Genomic DNA, 16,143 nt, shown 5'->3' on the forward strand with positions numbered 1-16,143 from the left:
AGCACACATGCAGCATCCATCAAATCACCAGTCGTCAGCGCACATCTGTCAGGCAAACGTCTTCTCAGTATCTGTGTGGAATAACATAGATGTGGCAGAGCAGATGTTTTGTCCACATGTTACACTTTACAGTTAAAGTACACATTCATACAGCCTAAATGTCTTCATGCGGGACTCAAAGCCACAACAGAACCTCAGCGTCTCTCACTGAACAAACTACACTTTACAGTATAAACCATGAAAGACCCTTCAGTCTTTGCTTCTACAACAGCCATGTGTGTGTTCTTTTTCCAGCCTGTGGCAGTAACACACATTTGAACAGATGTTTAATTGATTCACTTCGGCCTGAGAGAGTGTCATATCCACATCTATGTTTGATCAGAAAGTGGCTGTATGCTATTCTCCTCCCTTTTCCGTGGTTCCTTTTTCCCATCTCACAGTCTCTCTTGCTATCCGTCTAGTTTTTGCTTACAGCTGCAACTGCTACATGAAAAAAAACTCTGTGGCTCCTTGTCAAGGTTGTTGTTGTAGTGTGAAGGCCAGGTAAAAACAGCAAAAAAACAGATGCTTGGGTTTTGGTCCCTGACTTTTACCTGTAGCCGTTTATAAAATATTAAAAGGCTCTGGAAGATGCAGGAGACCCTGCACGGATCAAGACTTCAAGAAGAGGGTGTGTGTGTGTGCGTGCGCGTGTGTGTGTGTGTGTGTGTGTGTCGGATCTGCTTGATGTTTACCTTTTCTATCAGTAATCTTGCCCCTGAGGTCTGACTGAGCAGACTGAAAACTGTAAATAGCCTGTGAGGAGCCTAGGAGCAGGGAAAACACTTTCACGTATTTGCGCGCACACACACACACACACACACACACACACACACACACACACACACACACACACAAATGTCCAGTGGAGGGCCTTGACTGCTTGTCTGAAAGCCACATTTCAATGGAGAGGGAATGTTTTGTTCAAGCTGAGCAGAAGTCTGACCTCTTAGTGTGGATAGAAGTGTTCCAGTTGCATTTAAAGAGTGTGTTGTTTTGGTCATGGTGGTCTGCTTTCTCTCTCTCTCTCTCTCTCTCTCTTTCTTTCTCAGTCCCTCTATCTTTGTGTAGGAGGTTGTTGTGAGCCCAAATGGTACTGCCTGGTTCCGTAGCCTGTTGGACCAACTATGTAGGTCACTTTCTCCTCATAGTCTACCAGGCCTGATTTCTACACTGACGTTTCCCAGACAGCCGGTCAGTTCCTCAAAGCTCCGCAGCAACTCGCAACACTCCACCACATTGCTCCACGGCGTCACTTTCAGGCAGCTCTGTCTTATTTCTCTCTGTCTCTATCTCTCAGTGACTCCATTCAACCCCCCCCCCACACACACACCCCCACCCCCACCTCCCCCCCTTTCTCTCCTCCTGTGTGTTTCACGGCTGTCACATCCATATGTCGTGGAGTATGGAGGAGGAGGAATGCTTCACTCTTCCGCAGCTTCTCAACCTGTTCAGTTCATTCATTAGTGAGAGCGCTTGCTGGTCTGGTCAAATAGCATTATCAGTGTGTGATTGTGGTTAATGACCATTCACGTTAGGGCTGTACAGGACCTCAGGCTTCTGATCATCAGATTGCTTCCACAGTGAGGAGTTTGGACAGCACTGTGCCACCAATCCCCCATCAGCTGTCTTCTGTCTTCCCTGCCAGGCTAAAGCTGTTCAGGACAAATGGTCCTGTGGCGCTCACAGCAGCGATACAGAATGAATGCACTGCAAAAAATAAGCACCTTGATAAGTCATTTAAGTGTAATTTCAAAGAGGAAGGGGGTGAGATGCATTTACTCCCAGTCAAAACCCTGACTTGTTGGTCTCGTGTAGACAGAGATCGGGATAAACTTTGACCTGCAAAATAGCAAGACTCACCCATGTACAGTTTGACTTCTAGATAATGGATTATCATGTTGCTCTTTCAGTTTGTCCTAGCTTGTATAACTGTATACTGTATTCACTTGTGAAATGCTTTTGTTAGCCTGCTAGCCGTGTTTGCAATCCTGGCTACACTGTGTCTTGTCCTGCCTATTTTTTTCCAGAGCCTGTGAGTAAGCTTTGCATTGCCAATTGTTTTATGGCTGCAAACAAGTGACTATTAAACTGAAGCTTGGTACCAATTGACCCACGTCTAACCCTGGTAGTGAATCAGAAAAAGAGTGTGACCACAACATTTCCAATGCTCCCCCAAGAGTCTAAAGTGTGGCAGCAATTTAGCTGATCACTTAAAAATGGACAGTTTCATTAAACTGTTGCGGCATGAATTGATAATGTTGGTAAAAAGCTGTACAGCCAACAATAGTTTTTCTTGTGATCATTATGTTCTTTTGCTATGGCTAACTCCCAACACAACACAATTGCCTTTCCCACAGGCAGGCTTATGTACATGCCAGTGGTGTGCTTGTGTTCATTCCTTGATACGGTATATGTATATGGTTTTTGTATTTGCATCTGCGTGAGTGTGTCTGTACGCGGGCCTTTGTGTGCCGGTCTGTTTTCTTATCCTCCCTCTTGTCTCGGGGTTTTATTTCATGTAATGTGCTCAATTCCAACTAGGCCCCCCTCAGCTGAGGGACCCCAACAGCTGGCAGAAATAAACATAATGAGTTTTTCAGCATTGTAGCAGCACTCTGAGCCCCTTTGAATTATAGAGATGTGGAGTGTTGGAGCATAGCTGTAGCTTGTCCACCCGATGGAAGGTGCACCAGCAAGTACTCCCAGGCATCAATCAGTTTGAGATGGAAGATGAAGAGGGATTAGATAGTGATGTCATAAATCTACTTGCTCTTCAGGAAGTGTGTCAGCACTGGGAATCCTTGCATAGTTTCCACAGGATGGAATGGATTTGACTGAAGCAGTTGGAGGTAGAAATCCTTCGCTGTAGGAACTGGGAATGATACCTAATAACTTTCTGCCTCTAAAGTAGTACTGCAGTACTGTAATGTGAAAACCCACACAAAGTCAGTGCGACAAAACATCTGTCAATGAAAGGAAAGAAAGTGCCTTTGCTGCTGTGCCAAAAGCCATTGCCTAGCCTCCTTTGATTGCAAAACAAAGAAAGTAGCAGTGACTGATATTGTAGCTAATAAACAGCAGATTTTTCTTTTAAGGCATTGACACCATATTTTACTTTGGCACCCAGTGCCCTTATTTAGACGTGGAATCAACACAGATGAGTGCTGCAGACTCCAGACTTTATGCACGTCTAAAGTCCATATTCTCTTACCTTTCTGAATTGTCTGAATTTCTGAAAAGTTGTGGGTTCACCTAGATTTGTTCATCCATGCAGAACTGACAGTACCACCACTACTGTGTGTGCGTGCGTAACTTGGCGAGTTTCCCCAGAGACAGAATACTCCCATGGGTCAGCAGACATTGTCAGATGGGTCAAATACCAGGAACTTTAACACTATAAATAGAGTATAAAGCCCAGTGTCCACTGTATTATGAACCGTTCCCTTTTAATACAAAATGCATGCTTAGGACAATGGATTTCATAAATGTGCTCTTTACAGGGCAGCATAACAGTTACTTCAGAAGCTCATGTCAACATGCACAAGTCATCAATCCTTGTAGCAGTGGGGATGTTATTATAAGGTCAATTTTCCAGGAGCTAATTATCACCTGGGCAATTTTAAGGACTTGAAAACATTGCATGGTTTCTGTTGCAAAATGCCAATGGAAAAGGTCAGAATATGTCATAAACACTGTGGATCCTGACTAGCTGAAACATCATAGGCTGCTGGTGGCATTTTAGCATTGCCTAAATGTCACGGCATTGCTGAACAGGTGCATGGCCAATATGTTTTTTAAGATGGAAACTTTCAGCAGGATAATGCATCATTGTTTGAAGATGTTTCCAGAACATTACAATTAACTTCAGTTATTGGATCTCAGCTAACAAAACACTTGTTGCATAACGGATTTGATTAGTCACCTCTGGAATACATGCAGAAACTATGGCATGTCTCTTATTACAGGATGAAGCAAGACCTCATTGCTGGAGAAGAAAAGTGTGGTTTCATTTGTTTATGTGTGAGTCACTTCTCCACATATTCCCCCTGCCACCCTTCACTTTAACCATCTTTCTCCCCTTTCTCCTCTTCTATCTTTCTTCTTTTTAATGTCCTCCGGGTGTCATCAGCAGTGACCACCCTAAAGATAAGACATTGGGAATCCAGAAGTGTGTGTGTGTGTGTGTGTGTGTGTGTGTGTGTGTGTGTGCCTATTTGCGTAAGCACCTGTAATGAGCACCACATGTGTGTATCGGAGCCCAGGCTAATGAAGCCCAGTCCATTATTTATTTCCCGTGGCCCTGTCGCTTGGCCTGTCGATGCACCTGTGTACACACACACACACACACACACACACACACACACACACACACACCATCTGTCTATAATGACTGTTCTCTTTCGTACTGCATAGCGCTACAGTCCCTGGAGTGGTCATTAGACAGAGAAGGAAAGAGTGACTGAGGGAGAGAGACCAGCGCTTTTGGCGTAGATTTGGAACCAGTTTTTTGGTTGTGCTTTGGGGTTGGGGGTTGGGGAGTCAGAGTAGGGTGAACCCATCATGCTAAGAAAGTGCAGTAGCACACAGAAACATTTGCGTGCATTGCCGGCTTTCTGTTCCCTCTGTCATGAGAATACGATCTGCTACTGAGGTCCCACAGTCTTATGTAGCACCAAAGGATAATACAAACCTTTCCTATATCAGCAGAGGTAACGGAACCAGTGAGGGTGCCACATTCAAGTTCAGCTTGCTACAATTAGAGTTATCAAAGACATGATACTTTAGAAAGAATTCTTGTCAGCCATTAGATGATGGTTAACTTGTAAGAAACCAACAAAAAATGTAAAACCTATCTTTTTCAACTATTTTGTCTCTCCCTTCCTTTGCAGCGATGGCCAGCTCTCAGCAGGGAGGCTGCTCCCATTATATCCACAGCACTTAGCTTTTTGGCCTTGTGGCCCTGCCCAAATCCCCTCCGCTGGCTCCTGCTAATCCTTACCAATAGTAGAAGGACAGGGCAGACAGAGAGAGAGGGGGGTTGGTGGGAGAGGGCTGGAATAGAAAGACAAACAGGCAGCTCAAATGTGACTTCCATTTTAATAGGACTTCTTATATCTCCCAGAGGAATTAGAACTGAGCCTGAACTTCCCTCTAACACAACCTTACTGATTCCACATGTCAATATATATGTTACAGTTAACATCTAACGCAATTTGCATTTCATAAAAACACCAGCAATTAAAGACATTCTCAGCATATATTACGCCAGTAGCATACTTACATGCCAACAGCTTGGGGTACTGTGTGTGGACCGTGTGTCTGAAGTGTGTTGTGTGTGTTGCAAAGCTCCAGAGTTTGACTCGGGTATCAGTAGATAAAGATGCCTCCGTGCCACTGTCTGCTCCTTTAGTCATCAGGCGGGACATGTTCACAGGGAGAATGAAGATTAATTATTCATATATGTTTGCGTGTCTGTCTTTGCAGGGAGCTGAATGGGAATAACCTCACACGCATCACCAAGAGTGACTTCGCTGGACTCAAGTACATTCGAGTTCTGTAAGTACTTGCCTTCATGTTCATGTATGATGATGAGATGTTTGTATGTGTATCTGTGGTGCATGTCCGTGTCCTGAGTTTATCTATTCATGCAAACCTGAGCTGTATCTAACCTTGGAGCTCATAGGTTGTACAGATATGCTGCTCAAATTAGCATAAACCTAGTGAAGTGGAGAGGCTTCTGTCAAGAGTCCTACTCCAGAGTACATTAAGCTACTGAGGGACTGCAGCTAGCAAAGTAATGGACTTCTCTCTCACTGTATTCTGTATGTTGTTGTAGCACTTATTGTCCGTTAGATGCACACACACACACTCAATTGCCCTCTGTTAAAATAAATCAACATGTAATGTGTACACAAGCGCCAGTCCTAAATAGGCTCTCAACACAGTTAACACACTCAGGTGAAGTGACTCCCTCTGTGTTGAAATTAAACAGCACTTCAGGTATTAAAGTAGTTGTAAAAGTGTCAATATGTGTGCATGTTAGCGCACACACTTGTGAGTAGTGCCATAGGTGTTGAAAACACTGCCAGAGGGGAAGCTGTGTAGACCGGAACATGTTTTAAATGTAACACGAGTCGCACATAATTCCTACTACCCAGCAAGACTATTTTCAAGCCTCATCGTTACTCGCCCATCCCCCCCTGTCTTCCCACTGCTCCATGTCCACTCTTGTCCTCCTATGCATGCCCCCTTTTCTGCACCATCTTCAACCCCTACGTGAAGGTTAAATGCCTTCATGTCGGCAGCTTGTCACCAGCAAGTAAGAAGGAAACAACTTGCAGGATTACTAAAGACAGAACTTCCCTTGCTGTAAAGCCTCTGATTCCCTCACAGCCACAACTGTGCTACACGTAACAGACACACTGCTCGCTTTCTGAAATGTCAGCCAACTATATACAGGATGCATGGTTAACATTGTGTAGGTGCAAGGCATGTCTGTATGTGCAACCAGAAAAAAAGTCTGTTTCTGTGTACTGGGGGTTGACCTCTGTGGGGCAACAGCATTAAGACTAACATCAGGTTGACCTCTGACCCCTGGGCAACCCTCAGAAGGAGCCAAACAGGAACAGAGGTTTATCTTTACAGTCAGCTGCCATCTATCCTGTCAGTCTAAAATCAACACAGCTGATTTACCACCATTCGTCTGGCACTAGGTGCTTGGCTGGTCTTCATGAGCAGTGTGTGTGTGTGTGTGTGTGTGTGTGTGTGTGTTTGTGTGTGTGTGTGTGTGTGTGTGTGTGTGTGTGTGTGTGTGTGTGTGTGTGTGTGTGTGTGTGTGTGTGTGTGTGTGTGTGTGTGTGTGTGTGTGTGTGTGTGTGTGTGTGTGTGTGTGTGTGTGTGTGTGTGTGTGTGTGTGTGTGTGTGTGTGTTTGTGTGTGTGTATATGGAAACAATAGAGGAACAATCTGGAAACAGCAGAAAGAAAGAGATCAGAAACTGAAAGCTACATGCCCTCAGACAAAAAGTTTTCTCAATTCAAAAGTACTCCTCGCGATTGTTTTCACTTCCATCTAAATTCATGAGAAAAAGATCGGAGGTGAATTGCACTTTTCTCTCTATGTTTATGGAGTGCGAGCAGTGATTAGCATTTATATTCGATGGGGAGGAAGCCCAGACTGCTGAGTTGCAGCGCGGCGTGGCCTCACTGGAGACATGAGAGGTTGCCTTCAACACAGAACAGTTGTATACGTAATGAAGGAAAGCTCTTGTTGCTTCTAAAGCTGCTGGATGCTTTTCTCTCCTTCCTGGCCTTGTGTTATTGTAACACTTCCAAAACCATCCAAGCCTCTTTTTTGTGCATTAGCTTTGGCAATGTAAGTGAGGAAAGGATGTGTTCCTGCTTGTGTATGTTTGTGTGCATCCATGTTTGTTTGTGTGTGACTAATGGCCTTGATGTACTGCCTGCAACTTTCATACTCTCCAACTATGCTATCCAACAGGCACAAATGCACATACACACAGCCCACTTTCCATTGATCGTGCAAATTGTAAAAACCTTGGAGCCCACCTCAGTTTCCCTCCTCACACTTTCTGACCCCCTGCCTACCTTTCGTCTCGTCTCCACCCAGCCGCTACACCCAGTGGACCACACCAGAGCCCGCATCCACACTTTCTGAGCCACCTTAGAAACTTTCCTGGCTGCTATTCCTGTTTCTTTTGCCAAGATTCCACACTGTGCCCTCAGTCCACACCGCTGCCCTCTGTGTGTGTGTGTGTGTGTGTGTGTGTGTGTGTGTGTGTGTGTGTGTGTGTGTGTGAGGTGTTGAATATACTGCACCCAGCTTGAATATACATACTGCAAGAAGGCCCGCACCCCAAAGCCCCCTATACTTTGTTAAAGTCTGAGTGACCTTCTACAGACTAGTAAAAAAGTCAAAGCTACACTGTATCTCGATCTCTCTAAGGCTCTCTTTCTGTCCTCTCTATGCAGGCAGCTGATGGAGAATCAGATTGCTGTGATCGAACGTGGGGCTTTTGACGACATGAAGGAGCTGGAGAGACTGTGAGTACCACCCAAAGTTGTCCGTAGATAGCCTGGCCAGAAATAATACATTATTTTCTAAACTTGAACTTAAAATGAAAACCCTATTACTGATCTGTATTCAGCACATGTATTAGTTGAGTAATGAGACTAACAGGAGGAACCGACCGTACATGGTGTATCAAGTGTGAGGCACTTTTCTGTCATTCCATTGTGGTCGGATCGTGCTGAGAGGGTACATCGTGGGCTGGGAGTTTTTTTTTTATTAGCTTTGCCTGACAGGAATGCCCTCAGTGGGACATATGGGCTTAAGAGGCCACCCCCACCGCAGACTCTGGCTCATCTGGACAGCACCAGGACTCCTCCACAGCTTGTAAACCGGCTGGAAAACACACAGACAAACACAGCCGACCGCACCTCAACCAGCTCATTAGCAAATCAATAGTGCTACCCACATAGAAACCTGCGCAGCAGATGACTTTATGCACACATGTTGTCATGCACAAATAGTGGTTAACTTATAATAGACTTTCCCCCCAATTTGAAACCCACATTAACAATTTACATTAACAAACTCCAGGCCAAGTACAGCTCGCCTCCCCTGCTTCTCCATAGTCAACTGATCCCAAACATTGGGTAGACATATCCATATGCCAGACCAATGTGGAAATGGAGCGGCTCGTTTCTTTAATGTTTAAAAGCCACTAACCCACCAGCAGGTACAGTTCAGTGTGAACAGAGCGGCAGCAGACCATTAATGCCCATTACGCACTAAATCTCCACCTCAGCTGGCCAAGCACTCTTCTCAGTGTATACAGTGAGTGGCGCAGGTCCCAACATCTGTCTGAATGTGTCTGAAGAAAATGGCAGCGGCCTGCCTTTTAGATTTGCAGCCTCTCTGTGCCACAGCCGCTGCATTCACTCCCATGTGCCTCCAATGGGCCGTTCAGGGAGAAGAGAGTTGTGGTTTCCAACAGATTAGCAACAGTCTGTTCCTCACTGACTTACTTGTTGTATTTGCATAAAGCCTGCCAGTCTTGGACGTTAGTTGTTTGACATGGAGTCTGTTGCCAATCACCATGCCTGTCAGTGCTTCCTTGGACTTGAATAGGCTCATCCATTTCTCTTAATTTTATTTAGAAACATCTTGTTTTGATAGTTCACCCTAGATAAAATCTGTTCATGCTCAGATAACTGGTGGATGTAATTCACTTGTTTAAATGGGAATGTTGCTATTCCGTTACTCTGGGAAAGTCAGCAGAGCACTGAATCTACTAGGCGCAGTATCGTAATTTAACTGTGTAGAGATAATTTACGGCGCTGTCTCTGACTAGAAGTTTAATTCCCCTGAACTTTCAGTTGGATATTTATGTGACATTCAGAGCGCACTGAAACGCAATAGCCTGTGGCTAAGCCGATTCTACGGCAGCTAGCAGAAATTATTCACAGCCTACACAAGGGCAAGCATGCATAGACACACACGCACATACAAATTCACCGGTTGATCATATGTTTTCCCTGCCGCAGGCGGCTGAACCGTAATCAACTGCAGCAGCTTCCTGAGTTGCTGTTTCAGAAGAACCCTGCCCTGTCTCGACTGTAAGTACATTCACTTTTTTTTCAATTGAGCACACACTTTACTTCTTTGTCAGTGGACATGCCAACTCTCTTTATCTTTTCTTTATTATGCAAGCCACCAGTGTTGCTCAGAGATCGTATGTGCTACAACAATATACTGCACAGCATGGTTTCAATAAGTCTGATGAATGCCATCAGGTCTCATTAACATTCAGACTTATTACATGAAACGTGTGAAGTGTACACTGTGATTTCCACCGTACTTACTGTCTGGAAGACAAAATGAACTGAATGAGTGGAAATCTGAGTTCTTTGCACATTGTTGGGTCTTCGTGCCAAATCATCTGCAGTTACTCTGTGCTATTCTGTCTGCGAGAGAATCCACTGGTGGCAGGGAGTTGGTGTGACATTGGGACTAGAACTAAGGGACACAAAAGACTTCGAACTCTGGTTAAGGTGAAAGGATGTCTGTGTTACTCAATGAGGTTGTTGAATGTCACAGGAGAAGTCCCCAAAGCTCACTCTGTCAGTGGACTCGTATACCTCCATCGTATGAATGAGATGTGTCATCACAGTTTTCAATCGGTTTCCACTTTTTAAGGCCAATCCTGTACTGTCTCACACCCACACATCCTGACACTCATGCAGTGAGACAATCCCAGAGTAATGCTAAACTTTTATTCCCATCTGCAACAAGGCTCAATGTGTTTTTATTTCTTCTTTTTTGGAATAATCAGTGTCCCTGTTGCACGCTGATCATTCCAGCTCCCATTATTCCAGTTCAGATTACCTGGAGCATATGGGAATAATGAAACAGTGGGACATGGAAAAATCATTTCCCTCCCTTCAATCCACTTAGTGATACTACTAACCCATGATCCCGACCTCAGCCCTGCATCTGTTTATCTTGCGTTTGATGTTTAACACCATCTTGAATCTATCTGTCACTTCCTCACAACTATCTTCTCACGTCACCTATCATTATTCCAAAACCAACCTGTTGGGCTTCAGGGCAAAGCCTCATCATTTGGGGGCAAGGCTAGCCTGCTTGTGGCTCGCTTACACTGAGCAGCACTACGTTGTCTGTCTAGCTGAAACAGACACAGAGCAGACCGAGGCCTTCCAGACCAGCGGATGGCCTTGAACAAGCGTGATTAGTCCATCTGGTGCAGCAGGCTCTGCCAACAGCCAGAGGATTGTGCTAACACAGCTCCCCTGTTTCATCCAATCTAACTTCACGCTCATTATTTTAAACCTAGCGCTGACTTTTCTGCCATGTTCTGGAGAATGAGACTTTGTTCAACGTTGCTTAATCGATTCGCTATGTGTCTGTGTATAGACTCATTTGTTCTTTATCCTTGGCTGAATAAAAGAGAACCATAATGGACCTTGAAGTTTTTAGGTGTAGAAGTGCCTTACATTCTTTAGCAGTTAAAACAAATGTACAATCCAGGGCCATGGAACTGGAAATAATGCAATCTTTATGGTGCCTGTGTTTGATTGACAGTTGCTACTTTATGAAAGACTTCTAGTGCTTGTTAAAAATTAGGTCTAGTAGCGTGGGATCAGGAACAGCAGTAGAAGACAAAGGTTTTTCCTAATGTGTTTCTAAACTCCTGAGCGGTGTGTCTGGGCCACACGATGGGTTCTGGTTCCAGTCTGATGCGGTTAGGTTACAGCCTTGTGTCGCTCCCGCCAGCAGCTTTTAATGGACTTAAAAGGTTCTCGGCTCCCAGAGCAAGACTTTTGCGCTATTTCATGTGCGTATTTGTGTGTCTGAGGATGACAGAGAGAAAGAGGCAGAGAGAAAGAGAGTCTATGGTTGCATATGTGTGTGTGTCTTTGCACTTGCTCAAAGTGCTCACCGGGGCTTGTTAGGGTCTGCCTTTATGATCCTAACAAGAGAGGTTAATGTGAAAGCCCGCTGCCCTCAGGTGGAGCACTAACCCAGATGTTTTTTTCTTCTCTTGGACGAAGGATTAATTGCCCCCTTCCCTTTTCCTATGCTTTTAACACTCTTCCTCTTTTCCTCTCTTGTACTCCCCTCTTCACCTCTCTTTTTGCTCATTCTGTAGAGAGGGTTTGAGGAAAAGTTTTGTATAACAAAGTGGCTATTTGTCTTAGACATCCCGCTGAGAGGACAAACAGAAAGAAGGACGTAGGGGATGGAGGAGGGAGGGATAGCAGATGAGATCGTTGCTCACATTAAACCTTTGAGGAAAAGCTAGCTGGATTAATAAAAGGCTGTTTGGTAAATGAGCAGAGGACTGTTGATTTGTGGGGAGTTTTTAAACACTTGACTTCCATGCAGTCATTAAACTGGGGTAATGAGTTTCCAATACAAAGGGAAGATGGAGAATAAATGTGATCGTTCTTGCTAAAACACAGATTTTAAAAAATAGCAACTAAAACTAGAAAAAAAAAGATTTTGTGTGCAGTGATGATTGTACTACGTACATGCTCTGCTTTCTGTTCTAAGAGTCTACCTCTTTATCCACACCCCCGCTCCTCTGTCCCTTCCCATGTCTGAGAGATACCAGAGACACTGATGTATGAGGGGCAGAGCAGAGATAATTGAAATTGATTAGAGATGATTAGAGATAGTTAGAGTTAGTTAAGGCTGCCTGTGATGGATGGCATCGACGAGAAGGCATGGGAAGGCTGGCGCAGAGGTGAGAGGGGCGCTGCGCAGAACATCAGTGAACAAAAACAGTGAAAATAGAGTTGCATTCCTCACTGTTAATGACCTGTTGCCCCCAGCCCACCACCCCTGACTTCTCCTCATCCCACTTCCACTGCACTTCAGATCTGTAATCTACTCATTCATGTCTGTAATTAGCGTCTTTTCACAGTGGGAGAGCAGGAGGAAGGATGGACCGAAAAGAGGGATAGGTGAGCCGAGTTGTAGGAGTGCAAAGCAGTTAGCCTGATAGCTGGCCCCGGGGAATAGCATCTGGTTTGGGCTCAGAGTGGGGGGGTATTTTGCTTTTTTGATTGCCGTGTTGCTTGTTGCTGCCACAAACAAACGCCGGCAACAACACAGGCTTGTTTGAAGGGGTGTTGCTTTCATTAATGGCTAACGTGCGCTATTACATGGTGGGGTGAGGGGATGGTTAAGAGAGGTTTCCCCTTGTGTATATCCCTGGGAGGTACGGAGGAGGAGGAGAGAGGAAGGGAAGGGTGTGGTAATACCTGCCCTACAGGGAAGCCAACGAAAACCCTGGCAAAGGATTGGAGCAGGGATCTCATTCTTGTTTAAGATCTTTCATTTTCATGTTAATGCTTGACGACGGGTATGTTGCTGATATATACAAACCCTAAACACACACGCTGAAATACCGGCTGGGTGACACACATGCATTATGCGCACACTCAGAAGAGAGAGAAAAAGAGGGAAAATGTAAATAACACTAATTAGACACAAACACACACACAGAATAACACTATAATTACATCTCTGTGTGCTAATGTGTGGATGGCAGGCACACACGAGGGATTACGTTCTTTATATGGCTTTGACTGTAGATTAAAGAGCGGCTTCAACTATGTGTTGATGCGGAGTTGCCTGTTCTGTGTTTGTGTTGGAGGGATGCTGTGTTTTCTGTTTGTTGATCGCTTAATGCTTTGGGAACGGTAGCTCAGTGTGAGAAGAAAGAATTGTTTGGGGGAAGGAGTTTTAGAATAAATAATGTGCACTATCATTAAACCTATAAATCATCTCTCTGTCTCAGTATTCCCACTTGTTTTTTGACTGTTACCATTCAACATATAGTATTTTTCCCCTTTCATTTGCGTCAGATTGATTGCCTTGTGAACTCGCTCTGGTGTTCCAAGACTTTTTGTGCCACAAAGCCAGCAAATTAACTCTTTCAACTTTTGACTTTTGTGTATGACTGGCTGAAAGACAGATGTGAATGGGTTTTTTTTTCTCCTCATGACTGATTTTAAGTGTTTTGTGTAATACTGCGCTGTGTGTGTGTGTGTGTGTGTGTGTGTGTGTGTGTGTGGGTGTGTGTGTGTGTGTGTGTGTGTGTGTGTGTGTGTGTGCGTGCGTGCATGCATGCATGCATGTGTGTCTGGCAGGCTGTTAATGGTCCAAGCTGGTCTTGTTGTTTCCTTCTCTTTGTCTATGCTTATGAATGACCTGCCTCGGCGTGCTAGGTCTCTCTCTCTCCCTCAGAGGACCGCTTGGGCCCCCCCTTGGCAGCAGTCCCCATGGCAACCCGTCTTCATCAGGAGGTTTCTGTGCCATCGATGGCAGACATCCTGATTTCTTGACTGCAGTTTGTCTCACACTAACTAAACACTGACAGCAGAGACCTTAGTGAGTAAAGTTTAATTTAGACTCAATGAAAGCAAAATACCTGCATGCATCTACCCTTACAGATAGTTTTGGTTCAGTTAATACAGATTTTTGAGATGTCCAGTTTTCTGGTGCTCACAACACAGAAAAAGTATACTTTTATATGGTAGAACTGAACATCTTTTACATTGGAAAATCCAGAGTAACAGGGAAACTGTTGCACTGTTGTTGATGCAATTGCTGAATTAGTAAAATGTGAGTTTGCAATGGTGTGAGAACCACCAACAAAAATCCACCATCGTAGTGGGAATTCAGAGACACATATAAAAACCTGGATAAATACAACCAAGTATTTGCATCGCAATATACAGCTTTTCCTAATTTGGGTTAACTGACTAACTTTCTAGATACAGGGCTAGAGTTTTTTCGCAGGAGTATGAAATACCTGACCTGGCGGCCAACCGAAAAATACCAGGCAGGCCCTAACGTCTTGCCCCTGCCCCTCTTCCTGCCCCTGTCCTTTTAAGCTGGTAAAAGTGGCTTTTATGGCTTGTCGCTGTTTTCTTTACGAGTCGGACCGTGTGTGAGAGAGAAATGCAGACCAAACCATGTGAGGAGAGCGGAAGCCAAAAGGGGGTAATTTAAAAACCACTCCGCCATCTGAAATATTCAAAACCACAGCACAAGAAGAGCGAGAGAAAGGGGAAAACACTGACAGAAGAAGTAAGTCAAAGAAGAGACAGTCAGAGGTGCAAAAGACAGGAGCAAAGATGTAGTGAAAGCAGGAGAGAAAAAGCGGTGTTTATATTTACTAACGATTCTGTGTCCTTCCTCATGAATAATTGAACAGATGGATTGAGGCATGTTAAATATTCACACCGAAGCGCTGGGACATCAGTGCTGTTTTGTGTGTGTGTGTGTGTGTGTGTGTGTGTGTGTGTGTGTGTCCAGTGTCTGCTACACACTGCTCTACATACTAACCCATACCAGCTCTGATGCTCTAAATATTCGTACAAGCAAACATGCACGCGAACACACACACAAATTCTTCTGCGATGACCGTGTGTGTGTGTGTGTGTGCGCCCGCATGTACGTCTTCACATGGGGGACTGGCCTGGTCATTATGAATTGATATGGCATGAATAAGACATCACAGTGTGGTCTAGATCCGTCATGTGTGAGTATACACACACAGGGATTTCACTCGCGGAGCTGCTAAAGGAGGCCTCCTCCTCCTCTCTGTGCCGCTGCCGACAGTTTGCCTCTGTGACGGCTGGTTTTGCCTGGTCTAGATTGGAACTGACACACACGGGAGGAAAAGACTGCCCTCATGTCCACACACACACACACACACACACACACACACACACACACACACACACACACACACACACACACACACACACACACACACACACACATATACTCACTCCTTGGAATCTCCAAGTAGGGGCTTGTGGAATGCTGCAATTCCAGCCAGGAATAATAACCCATATAGCGCTAGTTGGGTTGTCCTGCTTATGTGTGTGTATGAACGCATGCTTCATGGACGTGTGTGTGCATAATGGCTCTGTACACTTAAGCAGCATGGCGTATGAATGCAGCCATCAGAATGAAAAATTCAGCTCATTCATCACAGTCTTAATAGAGTGCAATGTCCCTGCAATAGGTGTTTCCCTCACTCAGTGCATCTGTCCATCTCGTTACGGTTCGGTTCAAGATCTGGGATTTCGATCAACGATATCTGCTCTGGACCATCATGTGGAAGTGTCGTGTGTGAGGAGCTTAGCAGGAAGACTACAGTGTCTGTGTGTAATCTCTAGTTATGAACTGTTAGGGTCTGGACTTGAGACTCTGGAGCTCAGTGTTGGAAGTAACCCAACCAGACCCAAACATAGCCTCTCCACCCTTAAGCGGGGAGGAGAGAGGGGGATCGAAACCCTTCCCAATATCCTCCAAAGCAGTAAGAAGCAAACTACCCACACATGGGCATGTGCTGCCCAAAACACATGCCCAGCAAACCCACACGCGTACGATAAATAAATGGTTGTTCCAGCCATATCCTGTGGCCTCGGGCTCTGTCTCTGATTCTGAGATTTAAAAAGAACAAACAAACTGCAGGGCAAATTATGCCTTCACACACACACACACACACACACACACACACACACACACACAC

General features: G+C 44.9%; 1 protein-coding gene across 4 annotated transcripts in view; it reads left to right on the plus strand.

The window, feature by feature from the left end:
- Positions 1–16,143, plus strand: part of slit1a (slit homolog 1a (Drosophila)) — an 89,739-nt gene that overhangs the window by 5,719 nt on the left and 67,877 nt on the right. For all 4 annotated transcript variants that reach the window (XM_078272615.1, XM_078272616.1, XM_078272617.1 and 1 more), the window contains exons 2-4: positions 5,527–5,598; positions 8,033–8,104; positions 9,611–9,682. In XM_078272615.1, coding sequence (XP_078128741.1) covers positions 5,527–5,598; positions 8,033–8,104; positions 9,611–9,682 — 216 coding nt within the window. The remainder of the gene's footprint in view (positions 1–5,526; positions 5,599–8,032; positions 8,105–9,610; positions 9,683–16,143) is intronic.

Source organism: Sander vitreus, chromosome 17 (assembly GCF_031162955.1).
Source record: "Sander vitreus isolate 19-12246 chromosome 17, sanVit1, whole genome shotgun sequence".
NCBI lineage: Eukaryota > Metazoa > Chordata > Actinopteri > Perciformes > Percidae > Sander > Sander vitreus.